The sequence below is a fragment of the Loxodonta africana genome, chromosome 3, assembly GCF_030014295.1.
Source record: "Loxodonta africana isolate mLoxAfr1 chromosome 3, mLoxAfr1.hap2, whole genome shotgun sequence".
NCBI lineage: Eukaryota > Metazoa > Chordata > Mammalia > Proboscidea > Elephantidae > Loxodonta > Loxodonta africana.
Genome location: NC_087344.1, coordinates 24,778,303 through 24,796,000, shown reverse-complemented (window position 1 = coordinate 24,796,000; position 17,698 = coordinate 24,778,303). Strand labels below are relative to the sequence as shown.

At 48.3% G+C, this 17,698-nt stretch overlaps 1 protein-coding gene across 3 annotated transcripts; it reads left to right on the top strand.

The window, feature by feature from the left end:
• The first annotated feature begins 1,636 nt into the window (after positions 1-1,636).
• Positions 1,637-17,277, top strand: ECSIT (ECSIT signaling integrator). 3 transcript variants are annotated; one of them, XM_064280698.1, is made up of 9 exons: positions 1,647-2,470; positions 2,665-2,802; positions 8,012-8,128; positions 10,998-11,421; positions 11,672-11,895; positions 15,714-15,771; positions 15,892-16,040; positions 16,206-16,311; positions 16,906-17,277. In XM_064280698.1, the coding sequence occupies exons 3-9, from the start codon at positions 8,033-8,035 to the stop codon at positions 17,160-17,162; spliced, it is 1,314 nt and encodes a 437-aa protein (XP_064136768.1). In that variant the 5' UTR covers positions 1,647-2,470; positions 2,665-2,802; positions 8,012-8,032; the 3' UTR covers positions 17,163-17,277. The 3 variants fall into 3 exon arrangements, with proteins under 3 accessions (XP_064136770.1, XP_064136768.1, XP_064136769.1); XM_064280699.1 differs by having other exon boundaries at positions 1,648-2,470; positions 11,256-11,421; XM_064280700.1 differs by lacking the exon at positions 15,892-16,040 and having other exon boundaries at positions 1,637-2,470; positions 16,906-17,026.
• The last annotated feature ends 421 nt before the right edge of the window (positions 17,278-17,698 follow it).

The window sequence follows — 17,698 nt, the reverse complement described above, 5'->3', positions numbered from 1 at the left end:
TTAGGTTTGCCGACCCATGGAGCTAGCGCTGAGTGTATTCTGGCTGAGGCTTACTGGTGGAGTGGGGTGCCTGGGGACGCTTCGGGAAGAGCTAAAAGAGCTTTGTGACACTTGCCTGAGCAGGGAAGAGGCAGAGAAAAGCAGTGGCATGACTGGGAACAGACTGTCTTGATGGAAGAACTGTATCCTATGTGTTCCTGAGCCTGTTACTTCCCTAATAAACCCCATAATCATGAGTATTATCTGTGAGTTCTGTCTGGCCATTGCAATGAATTATCGAACGCAGCAGAGAAGTAGAGAGTGCTGTGGGAGAGACTGTTGTGTCAGAATTGGTAAAGATGCCAGAGAGAGGAGGCATGTCTGACCTCTGCCTCGCAGGAATCAGCCTTGGGCTGTTGATCTTGATTCTCCTCTCCCCCTGTGAAACTAGAGATCAGGTGCCGTCCCCACACCATATTTACAACCTCACACATACAGGGTCACACATTCAGGATACAGCCAGCCCTGGGTAGGTACTGGGGATCAGACACATAACCACAGGCAGAGAGATACACACGGAGTGCTACAAACACAGTCACAACCCCCCACTGTGGTCAGATATACACTCATACACAGAAGGAGTCTAGAGACACACTATTGTCACAAACACAGACCAGCCCACACGCAGACAGCCAGACACAGTCACAGAATCACTGAGACACACTTATAACCAGGATCATCACAGACATACACAGTGCCGTAGAAGTCAATGGCCAGGAACAATCACACACATACAAGTCAAGGACACACAGAGTGTCACAAACACAGTAACAAACACACACTGGTTGGAACACAACCACACATGGAGTCCCACAACATCAGAGACTTTGGCATGGTCAGACCTGTTACACCATTGCTGAAACACAATCAAAATCACACACATGGTGTGCCACACACTCACAGAGTCACAGACTCACTCACTTGTAATTAGACATACAATCACACCCAGAGTGACCGATCTGGGGTATCACACACAGTCACATGCACTCCGATGATGGGACACAATCATGTATGCATAAGTCATAGACATACAGTGTGACAAATACAGTCATTTATCCACTGGTGTTCAGACATGCAGTCATACACACATTAAGGCACAGGAACAATCACAGAAACATTGACACACATACTGCCAGCCCCTTGACTTGTGGGGCAAATCCCCCTTCCCACACGCACAGAGTCACAGACACCCAGAAGCTAGTACACTAAGAGTCACACATGCAGCTACTGACAAACACACAAGAACCCATGAGACACTCACTATGACATGCTGTCACACACACCAATGCCCAGACTGGCCTGGGCACCACCCCTGACCCACACTCACACAGCCGCACATACACCTACACGCCTTTGCTTGAGTTTGGAGATACAACAAAATGCACAACCCCCTCCCACCACACACACACACTACCACTCCAACATTGCAGTGACATTCCTCCTCCCACAGTTCCAGGACACATTCATGAACACACACACAGCCCCACACGACCCTCAGCCCTCAGTGAGGGTGGCCCAAGGGTCAAACCAGACTCCTTCGTCCCAGTGGGGTGAAGAGGGGGTTGGGGCGGTGGGGTGGGAGAGGAAGGCTGAGGGTGAATCCCGCATGATAACAGTGGTGTTGTTGTATGCCATCAAGTCGATTCCTACTCATAGCCACCCTATATGACAGAGTAGAACTGCCCCATAGGGTTTCCAAGGAGTGGCCGGTGGATTTGAACTGCTGACCTTTTGGCTAGCAGCCTGAGCTCTTAACACTGCCACCGGACTCCATGATAACAAAACAATTTATATGGCTGTTCTCCAGGGATTAATTCAATTAAACCTCAAACAACCCTATCAGATTATTATAATTGCCCCACTTCACAGGTGAGACAATGGAGGGACATATGGGTTAAGCACTTGCCCAGAATCATGGACCTAGATTAGCAGAGCCTGTCTCTTCCACTAGTGTCAGCGCTGTGACACTCTAGTTTTGTTCGCTGCTGTATGCTCAGGGCCTAGAACTGTGGCTGGCACACAGTGAGTTCTCAATGGATGTTTGTTGAGGGAAAGAAGGAATTCACATCCCTTCCAACTTTGATAAGTTGATAATTCAACTCTGCGTCTCAGGAGGGAATACCGGAGGCTTAGGCTGGGATCACAGTCCCCCGAAGTCCAGCTTCCCAGTCTGGGACCGGCTCAATCACTCCTTCCCCAGCCATAGTTCACGGTTCCCAGGTGGAGGGTGCGGCTTGCCTTGTTAAGGGCGGGGCCTGGCTCGTTATTGGTGGGCCTCCCAAGGTAGGCGGAACATCTCTAAACTGGTCTTCACGATTTGCTGTCACCTCGGGGAGAGGAGACGGTAACCCGGAAGCTCTTCGGGTCAATATGGCGGCGCCCAGCTGGAAGATAGAACCGGTCCGGTGGCCGCGGCCGGCCTCATGAGGAGGTAGGTCACGCGTTGGAGGGGGAGGGAGAGCTCCTAGGCCCCGGGGTGGCTCGTTCCGGGTCCGGGAACGCGGAAGGGCGGCCCCACAGGGACCCATCTGCAGGCCTACAGCGCCGTGACCTTTTGAAGTGCGGGGCGGGGACGTAGAGGAAATCGCTCCCGCAGCCTCACATACTTTATTTCCCATTTTGTAGATAAGACAACTGAGACTCAAAGAGGTTAAGGCCCTCGCTCGAGATCACGCTGCAGGTCCGTAGCAGGCGAGAATTCGAACCCGTGTCTGCCAGTTGTTCTTGAGACGCAGAATCTTGGCAGCCAGCCGCAGCGCTGCTGTACGTACACCCATTCAAGGGGTTCAGGTTTATAGAGGTTTTGTAGAAATTTAGATCTTATTTCCTTTCAGTTTGATAGTTGTTGGGCAACTGCCATTACCAGACACTGCCCCAGGTGCTGGGTACACAGCAGTGAACAAGACAGACAAAAATCCCGTCTTTTCTGGGTGAACGGGACATTGAACAAGTCAGAAATAAATGAAACAGATGATTTCAGCTACTGATCATTGCTGAAAATGCATTAATCTTGGTAATGGAGGCTTTTTAGATGGTGGGCAGGGCGGTCAAGGGAGGCGTCTCATTTGAATGGAAATCTGAATGACCAGAGACAGCCCTGGGGAGGTCTGGGGAAAGTTCGTTCCAAACAGAGGGAAAAGCAAGTGCAAAGATCCTGAGACGAATAAAACTTGGCCTGTTTAAGAAACAGTGTAGCTGGAAGAGTAGACCCTGTGGGATTTTATTTTAAGCGTGTGATATACATTGGAGCCCTGGTGGCTTAGTGGTTAAGAGCTATGGCTGCTAACCAAAAGGCCAGCAGTTCAAATTCACCGGTTGCTCCTTGGAAGCTCTGTCCTATAGGATCGCTATGATTTGGAATCGACTCCACAGCAAAGCGTTTTGGGTTTTAGACCATTCCTGATTTTAGGCAGAGTGCACTGAAAATAACTTACATTTAAAAAAAATTCCTCTGACCACAGTGATGAGAACTGACTGGAGGCAGGTAAAGGTAGAGGTGGGAGAGGCTGAGTAGGTGCCTAGGGAGAGGCAATGGATTGGGGTCATGGCCTGTGAATGAAGAGAAATGCATGCATATGGAATCAATTTGGGAATAGTCAAATTGATGGATTGAATGGGGGAGTGAGGAACTTGGCGGGCTCAGAGCTGACTCCTAGGTTTGTGGCCTGAATAACTAGGAATGGTGGTGCCATTGCCTGTGATGGGGAGGAACAAGCTTAAGCAGCGATACCAGTTTGGAGCAAGTTAAGTTTGAGATGGCTGGGTGTACATCAAAGCGGCAGTTAGGTATCGAGGCTGGTGCTCTGGGCTGGTGTTGGAGATAAACATTTCAGAGCTGTTAGCGCATAGGTCAACACTTATTAGACTTTAATACACACAGGAGACGCCTGGAGCTCTTGTTAAAACACACATTCTGATTCTGCAGGTGGTGTGGATTAGGGCCAAGATTTTGCATTTCTAATAAGCTCCCAGGTTATGCTGAAGCTACTAATCCCTGGAACACACTTTGAATAGCAAGGATTTAGAGCAGCGGTTCTTAATCCTAACTGCATATTAGAGTCATTGGTATGCTTTAAAAATTTGGTGCCTGGGCCCCACACCCAAATATTCTGATTTTGTTTATTTGGGGTGTGGCCTGGGCATGAGAATTTGTTTTTTTAATTTTATTTATTTTGTTGTTGAGAATATACATAGCAAAACATAACACCAGTTCTGCAGTTTTTACATGTACAATTCAATAACGTTGATTGCATTCAGTGACGTTGATTACATTCTTCAAACTGTATAACCATTCTCACCCTCCTTTCTGAGTTGTTCCTCCTGCATTAACATCAACTCACTGCCCCCCCCCCCACAAAAGGCTCCTATCTAATCTTTTGAGTTGCTGTTGTCAATTTGACCCCATATAGATAGATCTTAAAAGAGCACAATGCTCAAGGCAGACATTGTTTACTAGTTAAGCTAAACTACTGTTTGGTTTTAAGAAGACTTCAGGGTATATTTTTGGTTTAAGGTTCAAAGATTATCTCAGGGCACTAGTTTCAGGGGTTCATCTAGCCTCCAGGGCTCCAGAAAGTCTGGAGTCCATGAGAATTTGAAACTGTTCTGCATTTTCCTGGGCACAGGAGTTTTTTAAAGCTCCCTAAAAGATTCCAATATGAACAAAGTTTGAGAACCACCAGGGCTGTATATAGGAAATACAAAGATGAGAGGAACAAGTGAAATGACACTGCAGGGAAGCAAGCAGACAAATCCACAATGTGAAATTCTTTGCAGTCTCATTACACAAAGTGTAGTCCCCAGATCAGCACATCAGCCTCATCCAGGAGCGTTTTGGATGTGCAGAGTCTCTGGCCCCAGCCCAGATGTGCTGAATCAGAATTGGCACTTTAATGAGATCCCAGATGAGTCATCTGCATATTCAAGCACTTGTGAACATTGCAAAATTTAGAGAAGGAAATGTATCCTGCTGATTGATAAACAGAGAAAGTAAACCAAGAAAATATCTGAGTGTTGAGAAAAAGGCGGGAGGGTAGGTCACTTGTACCAGGTGCTTCTGAGAAATTGAGCAAGACGGAGTCCTGAGAAGTAACCGTAGCCTTTATAAGATATAAAACACAGAGGCCTTTACAAGAGAGATTTCATTGGAATGGTTGGAGGAGCAGCCAGGTTAGAGAGAGTGAGGATGGAGTTGTAGTGTGTAGACACCTCTTGGGAGAAATTTTGCTATAAAGGGAGCAGATATGTGGGACAGAGGTTGGAGGGAGACCTGGGGTCAAGATGGGAGATGCTAGAACAGGTTTAAATGGTGATAAGAATGATTCAAACACTTCCCAACTCATTATATGAGGCCAGCATTATCCTGATATCAAAACTAAACAAAGACATCACAAGAAAAGAAAACTACAGGCCAATATCTTTTATGCAAGAATTCTCAACAATATGCTAACAAACTGAATCCCAGCAACATATAAAAAGGATTATGCACCATGATTTATCCCAGAAATGCAAGGTTAGTTTAACATCCAAAATCAATTCAAGGGACAAAAAATACACAATCATCTCAATAGACACAGAAAAAGCATTTGGCAAAATCTAACACCCATTCTTGATAAAAACACTCAACAAACGAGGAATAGAAAGGAGCTTCCTAAATCTGAAAAAGGGCATCTATGAAGAGCCCACAGCTGGCATCATACTTAGTGGTGTAAGACTGGATGCTTTCCCCGAAGATCAGGAACAAGACAAGGATGTCTGCTCTCACCTTTTCTATTCGACATTGTACTGGAGGTTTTAGCCAGGGCAGTTAGGCAAGAAAAGAAACAAAAGGTATGAGATTGGAAAGGAAGAAGTAAAATTCTATTTGCAGACGACATGATCAGGTATATAGAGAATCCTAAGGGATACACTAAAAAACTCTTAGAACTAATAAATGAGCTCAGCAAAGTTGCAGGATTATAAGATCAACATATAAAAAAATGTATCTCTACACAGACAATAAATAATGACATTAAGACAACAATTCCATTTACAATACTTAAAAAACAAAACACTTAAGAATACATTTAACAAAAGAAGTGTAAGACTTGTACACGGAAGACTACAAAACATTGTTGAAGGAGATTAAAGAAGATCCCAATAAATGGAGAGACATTACATCCTATGTTCATGGATCCAAAGATTTAATATTGTTAAGATGGCAGTACTCCCCCAAATTGATCTACAGATTCAACACACTCCTTATCAGAATCCCAGCTGGCTTTCTTGTAGAAATTAACAAGATAATCCTAAAATTCTTGTGGAAATGCAAGGGACCCAGGGTAGCCAATATAATCTTCAAGAAGAACAAAGTTGGAGGGCTCACACTTCCTAGCTTCAACACTTAATAAAGCTACAATAAACAACAATGTACTGGCTTAAGGCTAGACATACAGACCAGTGGAATAGAATTGAGAATCCAGAAATACATATGTTTATGCTCAATTTTCAGTAAAAAAAAATAAAATAATTTTTTTTTTAAAGGGTGCTAATAAATGAGGAAGAATTAGTCTTTTCAACAAATGGTGCTGGGATAAATGGATATTAACAGGCAAAATAATAAAGGGAACTTCTTCCTGACACCATACCCCAAAAATTAACTCAAAATGGATCACAGACCTCAATGTAAGAACTGAAACTCCTAGAAGAAAACAGGAGTAAATTCTATGGGTTAGGCAATGGTGTCTTAGATACAAAATCAAAAGCACAGTGACAAAAGGAAACATAAATTGGACTTCATCAAAAGTTCAAATTTTGTGCTGTAAGCAATACCATCAAGAAGTGAAAGGACAACCCACAGAATGGGAGAAACTTTGCAAATCGTAAGGGTCTGGCGTCCAGACTAAAGAACGCTTACAATTCAATAATAAAAAAAGAACCCGAATTTTTGAAAATTGACAAAGACTCTCCAAAGACATTTCTCCAAAGAAAGTAAACAAATGGTCAATAAGCACAGGAAAAATGCTGAACATCACTGGGAAAATGCAAATCCTAACCAGAATGGGGTACCACCTCACATCCACTAGGATAAAACTGTTAAAAAGACAGACAATAACAAGTGTTGACAAGGATGGGGAAAATTGGAAGCCTGATGCTGGTGGGCGGTGAAATGATACAGCCACTTTGGAAAACACTTTGGTGGTTCCTCAGAATGTTAAACAGTTGCCATATGTCCCAGCAATTTTGTTCACACAAAAATCTATACAGGAGTGTTCATAGCAGCATTAGTCATACGAGTCCAAATGTAGAAACAACCAGAATGTCCATCAATTGAATGGATAAATAAAATGTGGTTAAAGTCCCACCATGGAATGTTTTTTGGCAATAAAAAGAAATGACAGTCTATACAACCTACAACATAGACGAACCTTGAAAATATTACACTAAGTGAAAAAGTCCAGACACAAAAGCACGTATGTTATATGACTCCATTTATATGAAATGCCCAGAAAGGCAAATCTATAGAAAGGAGATTAGTGGTTGCTTAGAGTTGAGGGTAGGAGAAAACAGAGTGACTGCTCTGTACAGGGTTTCTTTTGGGGGTGACGAAAATGTTCTAAAATTAGATTGTGGTGATGGTTGCACAACTCTGTGAATACATGAAAAACCATTGAATTGTACGCTTTAAAAGGTGAACTGCATAGTATATGAATACAGCTGTTTAAAAAAAAAAAAAAAAAAGATCCATAGGGTGGGTGACCGTTACAGAACAAATTCTTCAAGAAAGTGAAGGGTTGGGCCCACTAGAAGCAGGGGCCCTTGATTTTAATAGTCATCTAACCCCATCTGGTGGTTGAGGAAACCAAGGCCTTGTCCAGAGTCATGGGGTAAGTCAGCCATGCAGTCTGGAACATGGCCTCTGTACGCCTGTGGGGTTCTTGTCTGTGTTAGTGGGTGAGGGTGCCAGGCTGATGGTGTCTTTTCTATTGGCCAGGTGGTCATCTGACAAGCAATTATGAGCTGTGTCCAAGCCATGCTGCTAGCCCGGGGCCTCTCTCGGGGCTGGGGAGGCATCTTCGGGGCCGCCCTCATAGGAGCCCCCTTCTCTCAGGTAACAGCCAGCTGGGTGGTCAGCTCCCCTAGTCAGAGTCACGGAACGAGAGCCCGGGATTTGCTCCCAACCCCTTCAAAATCCACCCTGTGAAGCCAGCTTCAGGGGGTCTGAGCTGGCCTCTTTGCTCTGAGGTGGAAGGTCCCTAACTTATTTTAAGAGGTGCTGATGGGCATGTGGGTGAGGAGGTTGAATTTGAAAAGGGTGCATGAGCTAAATGGATGTGGGTGGTGATTGTGGGTGGCTCCTCCATCCACTTCTAAAGATGGCGGCAGAAAATTGAACTTCCTTCCTTTATCCAAAGTGACCAGAATGCACAAGTAAATTATCAGCCACAGATAACAATGGTGACGATCGTATTAATAGGTCCCATATTGAGGATATACTCTGCGCCAGGCCCTGTGCTAAGCATTTTATTTGCATCATCTCATTTGTGTTGTTTCCCCCACTTTGAGCATTCCAGAACTTCCTAGTACCTGTAGTATTAAATTAGAAAACCAAATCCATTGCCATTCAGTCGATTTCAACTCACAGCGACCCTACAGGACAGAGTAGAACTGTCCATAGGGTTTCCAAGCCTGTAATTTTAATGGAAGCAGACTGCACATCTTTCTTCTGTGGAGTGGCTCGTGGGATCGAACTCCTGACCTTTTGGTTAGCGGCCAAGCACTTAACCACTGCTCCACTAGGGGTCCTTCCTGTAGTTTTAGTTGTCTAAAATTTCACTTTAATTCAACGCCTTTTTTTAAAAAAAATAACACCTTATCTAAACAATACATCTGGATAAGCTGTTGGAGGCAGCAGAACAGAGGGATTGAGAGCACAGACTCTAGTCAGCATCCTACTATATCACTCTGGGCCTCGGTTTCCTCATCTGTAAAATGGGCATAGTAAGAAGACTCCCTCATGGGGCAGTTGTAAAAAGTTAAATGTGTCTCATGCTTATAAAGTGCTGCGCAGTACCTGGGAGGGAAGAATACCATCTAGAAGAGGGGTTGGCTGACTTTTTCTTTAAGGGTCAAATAGTAGATATTTTCAGCTTTGCAGGCCCCACTATCTCTGTCACAACAACTCTACTCTGCCGCAGTAACACTAAAGCAGCCACGTACACTAAGTAAATGAATGAGCATGGCTGTGTTCCAACAAAACTTTAATTAGAAAAGCAGGCAACTGGCAGCGTTTGGCCTGTGGGCCATGGTTTGCCAACTTCTGTTCAGCATGCACTGCCCACTCTGGGCAGTAAGATCTCCTTGACCCAAGGGAGGTGCCATCAAAACAGATAGGGAAACTGAGGCCTGAACATTAAAGTGGGATATGGGCCGTCATCACCTGGCCTAGAACGGTCAAGCCAAGACTGCTGCTGACTCCGAAACCTGTATTTTCCTTTTTAATTTTTTTTTGGAACAGGTAATACAGTTAATTACAGTGAGGAATAGAGTTCAAAATTCAAAAAGTTCTGAGGCTATATCATGACAAGAGTCTGTCCCACTCCTGTCCAGCCACCACTTAGTTCTCTCTGGAGGCAAAAGATGTTACTGCTTATTGTATTTCTTTCCAGAGATATTTTATACCTATTCAAAAAAATAGAGAGAGAGAGAGAGTATTCATGCCCTGGTGGCGCAATGAACCCAGCAGCAGTTCGAACTCAGCCCCAGCTCCACAGGAGAAAAGACCAGGCAATCTGCTTCTGTAAAGATTGTTATTTTTATGTGCCCTCCAGCTGATTCTGGACACATAGTGACACTACAGGACAGAGTAGAACTGCCTAGGTAATCTTTACGGGAGCAGATCACCAGGTCTTTTCTCCCGCACAGCCCCTAGTGGGTTCAAACTGCCGCCCTTTTTGTTAGCAGCTGAGCGCTCAACCATTGCACCACCAGGACTCCTCTGTAAAGATTACAACAGAGGAAACCCTACAGGGCAGTTCTGCTCCGTTATGTTGTATGCCATCGTGTAGATTCTGACTTATAGTGACCCTGTAGGACAGAGTAGAACTGCCCCATAGAGTTTCTTAGGCTGAAGTCTTTATGGGAGCAGATTGCCAAGTCTTTTCTCCTATGGAACGGCTGGGAGGTTCAAACCACCGACCTCTTGGTTAGCAGCTAAGCGCTTTGAGTCAGAATCAACTTGACAGCACACAACAACAACACATGTATTTCTTTTTTATACAAATGGGGAGCTACTCACACATTGTTTCACACCTTGCTTTTGTTTAATAATACCCCTTGGAGCTTATTCCAGCTCACAGGGCAGGAGCCTCCTCAGTCGGTTTGACAGCTGCAGGTGTTCCTTGCCCAGGTACATGGCTGTTTGTTTCTGTGCTCCCTTGCTGATGGGCACGTGGGCCGTTTCCACTGCTACAGTGGATGACTTTGAACAAAAGTCACTTGGCACGGGTGTGCTTCAAGCTGTGTTTGTAATCGTGGTGAACACTGCTGAATGCCTCCATGGAGGTTTTCCTAGCAGCCACCAGCAATGGAGGAAACCCTGGTTGTGTAGTGGTTAAGAACTACAGCTGTTAAGCGAGAGGTTGGCAGTTCGAATCCACCAGGTGCTCCCTGGAAAACCTATGCGGCAGTTCTGCTGTCTCCTATAGGGTCACTATGAGTCGAAATCAACTCAAGATCAACAGGTTTTTTTTTTTTTGATCAGCAGTGGATGAGTGTCCGTTTCCTCACAGCCATGCCAGCATGGCGTTTTATCACACTTTGCAAGGGCGCCTAATCCTGGGTTTGTAACCACAGTACCACACTTCCCCAGGGCCGCCCTCAGGGATACTGCTGGCACCTCTCCTAGGAAAGAGCCAGCCCGGCAGCCTCCAAGGGGCCCTGGGAGGTGCCATATTCCAGCAGCGATCCTCTGTCCCCAGGTTGCCCCCAAGGTCCCGCGGGGCCTCCACTGTAGTGCAGCCACCCACAGCTCTGACTCTGACTCTTCGGTGGTCCCACGCCCCCCTGAGCCTTCGAGGTGGCCCATGAAGGGCCTGGCGCCCCACCAGGAGCTGTTTGGGCAGGCGCCTAGCGGGGAGCGGGACAAGGCGAGCTTTGTGCAGGCCGTACAGAACTTCAAGCAGCACAGCGTGCGCAGGCGGGGCCACGTTGACTTCATCTACCTGGCCCTGCGCCAGATGCGGCAGTACGGCGTTGAGCGGGACCTGGCCGTCTACAACCTGCTGCTGGACATCTTCCCCAAGGAGGTCTTCCGGCCACGCAGCATCATCCAGTACATCTTCGTACACTATCCTCGGCAGCAGGAGTGTGGCCTCGCCATCCTGGAGCAGATGGAGAACCACGGTGAGGCTGGTTCACATCTGGCGGGGGCAGGCCTCATGTGACAGGCGGCAGGCAGCTCCCTCCACCCATGGCTCTGACTCGTCTCCTTACCCCTCTCTGTCTGCCCTCTCCCTGACTTCAATTTTCTCTGCCTCTGATTCTTGGTCTCATCTCTGCTTATCTGTCCCTCCTCTTCCTCCATCTCTTCCTCTGTGTTCTTTGTCCATCCCCTGCCTCCCTCCCGGGGCTCTGCCTGCGTCTGCCTGCACAGGGGTGATGCCCAACAAGGAGACAGAGTTCCTGCTGATTCAGATATTTGGACACAAAAGCTACCCCATGCTCAAGTTCCTGCGCATGAAGCTGTGGTTCTCCCGCTTCAAGAACATCAACCCCTTCCCTGTGCCCCAGGACCTGCCCCAGGACCCGGTGGACCTGGCCAAGTTGGGCCTGCGGCACATGGAGCCTGACCTCAGCGCCAGGGTCACCATCTACCAGGTATCCACTCCCCTGTCCACACTCTCAGCCGCCACCCTGGGCTGGGCGCCACCATGGCTTGCCTACCTGAGTGATTGTGGTGATATAGCCCTGACCCCCTGCCCCATCCCTCCCATGGACTGCCACAGCCCTTACTCCTCACCACAGCCCTGACTCTCTACCCCAACCCTCCCATGGACTGCCATGGCCCTTACTCCTCACCAGAGCCCTGACCACCGCCCCCCCCCCCCCCCGCCCCAACCCTCCCATGGACTGCCACGGCCCTTACTCCTCGCCACAGCCCTGACTCCCTGCCCCAACCCTCCCATGGACTGCCACGGCCCTTACTCCTCGCCACAGCTTACACAGCCCTGACCCCCTGCCCCAACCCTCCCATGGACTGTCATGGCCCTTACTCCTCACCACAGCTTACACAGCCCTGACCCCCTGTCCCAACCTTCCCGTGGACTGTCATGGCCCTTACTCCTGACCACAGCTTACACAGCCCTAACCCCCTCTCCCAACCTTCCTGTGGACTGTCATGGCCCTTACTCCTGACCACAGCTTACACAGCCCTGACTCCCTGTCCCAATGCTTCCGTGGACTGTCTTGGCTCTTAATCCTCACCACAGCTTACACAGCCCTGACCCCCTGTCCCAACCTTCCCGTGGACTGTCATGGCCCTTACTCCTGACCACAGCTTACACAGCCCTGACTCCCTGCCCCAACCCTCCCATGGATTTTTATGGCCCTTACTCCTCACCACAGCTTACAAGGCTTTGATGGCCTCCAGCCTCTGCTCCAGGCCCTCTCCCACAGTCACCATGTTCTAGGCAACAGTCGACCTTTCTGTTCCTTGAGCATTCTGTGCCATGTCCCACCTCAGGCCTTTGCACTTGCTGTTCTCTCTGCCAGGAACACTCTCCCCTTAGGAAGACTTCCCCCAGGGACTTCATATTCTTAGGTCTCAGCTCCACTGTCCCTTCCTCAGGATGCCCCTCCTAACCAGCCTGAGGCACCCACCCCTTGCCTATACTAGGCACATTTATTAATTTGGTTCCTTGTTCACCATCTGTGTGGCCTGCTAGACCAGAGCTCCCCAAATGGAAAAAACCATGACTTAGTCTCCCAAGGTACCCAGCACAGGGTCTGGCACAAAGCTGATGCTCACCAGGTGTTTGTTGAATGACTGAACGAAGTACCCCCAGTATCCTGGGAGCCCCCACTCATACCAGGCCATGCTGGCTGTCCAAAGAATGTCCCTCACAGAGAGACCCAGATAACAGTTTCCCTCAGAGCACTAGTTCTAAGGCAAAGAAGCCCGGGGGGCTGTCGGAGCCCAAAGGAGGCAAGAGTGAAGGAAGACTTATTGAAGGAGGTGAGAGTGAGTTGAGTTTTTGCAGGATAGGAGGGGCGAGGAGAGCTTCCAGGCAGAGAAAGCAGCATGTGCAAGGCTGGGAATCCCTGGGATACTGAAAGGGCTTCCTGGGGCCAGGACATGGGACACCAGGGTGCTGGAGGTGGGGAAGAAGAGGCACGGGGGACTGCAGGTTAAAGAGCTTGGTTTTAAACCTATCGGTTGGTGGGAAGAGCCATGGAGCCGTTTTAAGCAGAGGAGTGACAGACTCAGAGTCATGGTTCTGGAAGAATCTGCAATTTCAGAAGCTCCCTGTGGCTGCTGTGTGGTTGGTACTGGATGGTGGTGGGGCAAGAGGATGGAGGGTGGCAGGATAGGAGGTGACTGCAGCATCCAGGTGAGAGAGGGCCTGGACTTGGCCTGGAGCGTAGCAGCAGATGGAGAGGAAGGGTAGATTTTAACGCATCTCTTCATTTTGGTAAGTACTGCACCTACGTGGTAAAGAAGCCAAACAGCACACAAGAGCACACAGTGACGAGTCTGCCTCTCTGACCCTGGCGTTTCAGTCCCCAGGCTTCTCCCCTGGGGGTGACTGCCCTTACCAGCACTGTCTCCTTCCAGAGTCTGCATTTGCAAGCAGCTACATCTTTTTATTTATATATATCCTTTTTATTTATATATATCCTTTTTATTTAAATATTCTTCCACACCTTCAGCTCATTATGAAAAATACATAGAGAAAAGTTGAAACCATGGTAAAATGATTACCGTTCTACCCAGCACCTAGATTTTGAGTGGAAACAACTCCAGTGCCCTCCGGAGATACTGGCCATGTGGACCATGGGGTCTCCAAGTTGTAGGGTGCCGAGCAGCCAGGGAAATGAACAAAGCAGTGAAAAGGGTGAAGACCAGTGTCTAGTGAGCTACCTTAGGTGTGAGAAGGGAGGAGACAGAAAAGCGTATGTGTGTTTCTGTTCGCTTCATAAAAAGAATATGAACTGGAAGTGAGTACAAAGAATTATTTCCAGGGGGCGCTGGACAATGGGGTAGAGGGGGCAGGAATGGAAGTGATAACGTCTCTTTTAATATGGGTCGACTTACACTGTGTAAATGTTTAGTGTATTCAAAAACAAAAAAGGGAAAAAAAAACGAACCAAAATTGAAAACTGATAAATGGGATTAAATTTCTAATTGGTAACGTAGGCATTGAGAGAACAAAATGATTCTGAGGTGTTGTTGAACCCACTCATCCAACTGCCCATCCCTGGTGTGTATCCCAAGAACAGGAAACAACTCAGAGTAATCCTAAATGTAATCCCATGGCCTTAGGGTTAGTAGTAAGATTGAAGCCATTTTATGTGTATTGAAGGATCAATCAAGTAAAAGTATTACTGTTAGTGCCCGTTGCCATCGAGTTGACTCTAACTCAGCAAGCCTATAGGATGGAGTAGAACTGCCCCATAGGGTTTCCTAGGCTGTAAATCTTTACGGAAGCACAAACTGCCACATCTTTCTCCCTTGGTGCTGCTGGTGGGTTCAAACCACCGACTTTAGTTAGCAGCCCAGCGCTTAACCACTGCACCACCAGGGCTCCTTATTATTGCCAGGAACCAAGAGTTTTACTATGAGAAAGAGAGAATTAATATACCATTAAAAAGTTAAGACAAAAACTCCAGAATGTTAAATTTGAAATGAAATGTTAGTATAAACATGTGTACTGTTCCGTGAAGACGCCTAGGAGCAAAACATACACTTTTAAAAGTGTTTTCCAAATGCAGAGCATTGTACACACATTCTGTACTTGCTCTTTGCTTTTTCTCACTGAACACCATGGTTTGGAGCCCGTTCTAAGTTAGTACCTGCCGAGCCAGCCCATTTCTTTGTAACCTGAAAGGATGAACGGTGCATCAGCAGTTGTCTACCGTGGGATGTTTTGGTCAAAGTGTATGTGCATTTTTTTTTAATTAAATTGTGTTTTGTTTTTCAAACAAGTAATCATGTTCAGGGTATAAAGACACAAAAGGGTATTCCTTCCCCACTGTTCCGCATGGAGGCATGCACTGGGACTTGCTTCTCACGTCTCCTTCCTGGGATCTGTGCATGTGAAATTACTTTTCTCTTTTAACTGTACAGGCACTTAGCACTTACTATGTGCCAGGCACTGCTCTAAGCATTTTAGAACCATCTGAAATCAATGCTGTTATCATTCCCATTTTGCAGTGGGGGAAACTGAGGCACACAGGAAACTGACTCAGCCAAAGTCACACCACTTGTGGCAGAGCCAGGGTTTTAACACAGATGGGCCAGCTCCAGGGTTCCCTCGGTGTAAGCATCTTAAATGTTCATGGCTCTTGCCAAATTGGATGGAAGTGAGGAGGGGGTAGGTTTGAGTGGTATGAGGCCCAGTAGATGGTCTGGGAGATGCCCTGAATTCGCTGGGGTTCCCTTTCCCTGTTTCTCCCACCTACACTCTTCCTTGCAGATGCCTTTGTCCAAAGACTCCACAGGGGCAGCGGATCCCACCCAGCCCCACATTGTAGGTAAGGCCTGTACCTGCCCCAGCCTCTGCCAGGTTCCCAGCGGGCCTGTGGATGGGCTCCCAGGGCCTGTGGGCAGAGCCACTCAGCCAGGGCTCAAGGACATGTGTGTCTCCACACCAGGAATCCAGAGTCCCGATCAGCAGGCTGCCCTGGCTCGCCACAACCCAGCCCGGCCTATCTTTGTCGAGGGCCCCTTTTCCCTGTGGCTCCGAGATAAGTGTGTCTATTACCACATCCTCAGAGCTGACTTGCTGGCCCCTGAGGAGAGGGTGAGTGTGGGGGTTTGGGGGAGGCCAGACACTGCCCAGAGTCCTCATGTGAGGGGCCCTAAGGTGCAGGCTGGGGCAGGGCAGCTGCTGGGAGGGTAGAGGCAGGAAGGTGGCTGTAAGCTCATTGGCTTCCAACCCTGCCTGCGCTCTCCCCTTCTGGAGTAGGAAGTGGAGGAGATTCTGGAGGAATGGAACCTTTACTACCCCATGCAGCTGGACCTGGACTATGGGAGGAGCGGCTGGGATGACTATGAGTTTGACATCCAGGAAGGTAATAAGTGGGAGGGGCAGGACTCCAAACACCACACAGAATGGGGAGCAGTGTTGAGGGGTGGGGCCCAGGCTGAAACTGTCCACTTGCCACACACACCCAGCAGAGACACATGTACACACACACTCCCACCCCGCTGCCCAGCTACACTCCATGGTCAGACATCACACTCTAGCTAGAGGCCACCAGGCCTGTGAGCCCTTGGTTGTACCCTCTACACATTTATGTACTGTGTTATTCCCTCTGTGCTGGCTACTGGGTGTGACCAGGACAGACCCAGTTTCTGCCCTCAGCAGCTCAGACCAGCAGGGGACTATGCAAGTTCCATTCTTGGGAGCCCAGGGAAGAGGCACATACCCAGCCTTGGGTGGAGTCGGGGGGGTCACAGGGCTTCCTGGTGGAATCTTGAAGAACCAGAAGGCATCATGCAGGTAAAGTGTGGGAAGGGCAGAGGGGATAGCTTGTTCAAAGGCTTGGAGACGCAAGAAAGCTAGCTGAAAGCTCCAGCCCTTGGCCTTGAAGGGGTTGTGGGGTTGGGAGAGCTGCCCCAGCCCCCACCACACAAGCCCTTGAAGCCCCCTCTCTTCCCAACAGTGGAGGAAGGTCCTGTCTTCGCCATGTGCATGGCCGGTGCCCACGACCAGGCCACACTGGCCAAATGGATCCAGGGCCTGCAGGAGACCAACCCTGCCCTGGCCCGGATCCCTGTGGTCTTCCGCCTGGCAAGGTCCACTGGGGAGCTCCTAGCGGCCTCCCCAGGACTGGAGGACCTGCCACCACAGCCACCAGTCCAAGGCCAGGAAGAAGAGGAAGACAACCTGCAGCGGCAGCAGCAGCAGAGCCAGAGCTGAGCCTAAGCACAAGCTGTGGCTGAGGAGACTGGACTGGCGTGAAAGCATGAGATGACCTTGGGGGAAAAAAAAAATTGGGACTGTACAGCAAATAAAAGTTTTCTTGTCTTCCCTCCTCTCTGGCAGTGTGGCATCCCCTCCCCCCGGAACTCAGGTGGGGCAGCCAGCGATGGAACAGGCAAAACCTTTCCCTTTAATGCCTGCTGGCGCAGCTTTCTAAGGACCCTCCAGCGTCCAGGATTGACGGGTAGCACCCCAGACCTTTCCCTCTGTCTTCACGTTCCATTGTCATCCCCAGGATGCGTTCAGGATAAAGGCGCCGAGGGACAAACCCTTTCTTTCAGATCTAAGAGTTCTTCTGGCTCTGCCTTCTTAGGGCTGGCCCCCACACCTTTAGGCTCTCCTGTGTTCCATGCAAAGCTAGAAAATTTAAGACTAAACGTAAAAAGTAAGCGAATGTATTATTGTACGCATGCGCAATCCTCGCTCACGTTCTTCTTTTGGCGCAGGGAGGCAGTGAGAGGCCACGAGAAGTT

Bases quoted from the DNA above. Each gene is read 5' to 3' on its own strand.
- ECSIT (XM_064280698.1), top strand. From the start codon at position 8,033: ATGAGCTGTGTCCAAGCCATGCTGCTAGCCCGGGGCCTCTCTCGGGGC. The intron at 8,129-10,997 runs GTAACAGCCAGC...CTCTGTCCCCAG, and splicing joins TAGGAGCCCCCTTCTCTCAG to GTTGCCCCCAAGGTCCCGCG. The intron at 16,312-16,905 runs GTAATAAGTGGG...TCTTCCCAACAG, and splicing joins TGAGTTTGACATCCAGGAAG to TGGAGGAAGGTCCTGTCTTC.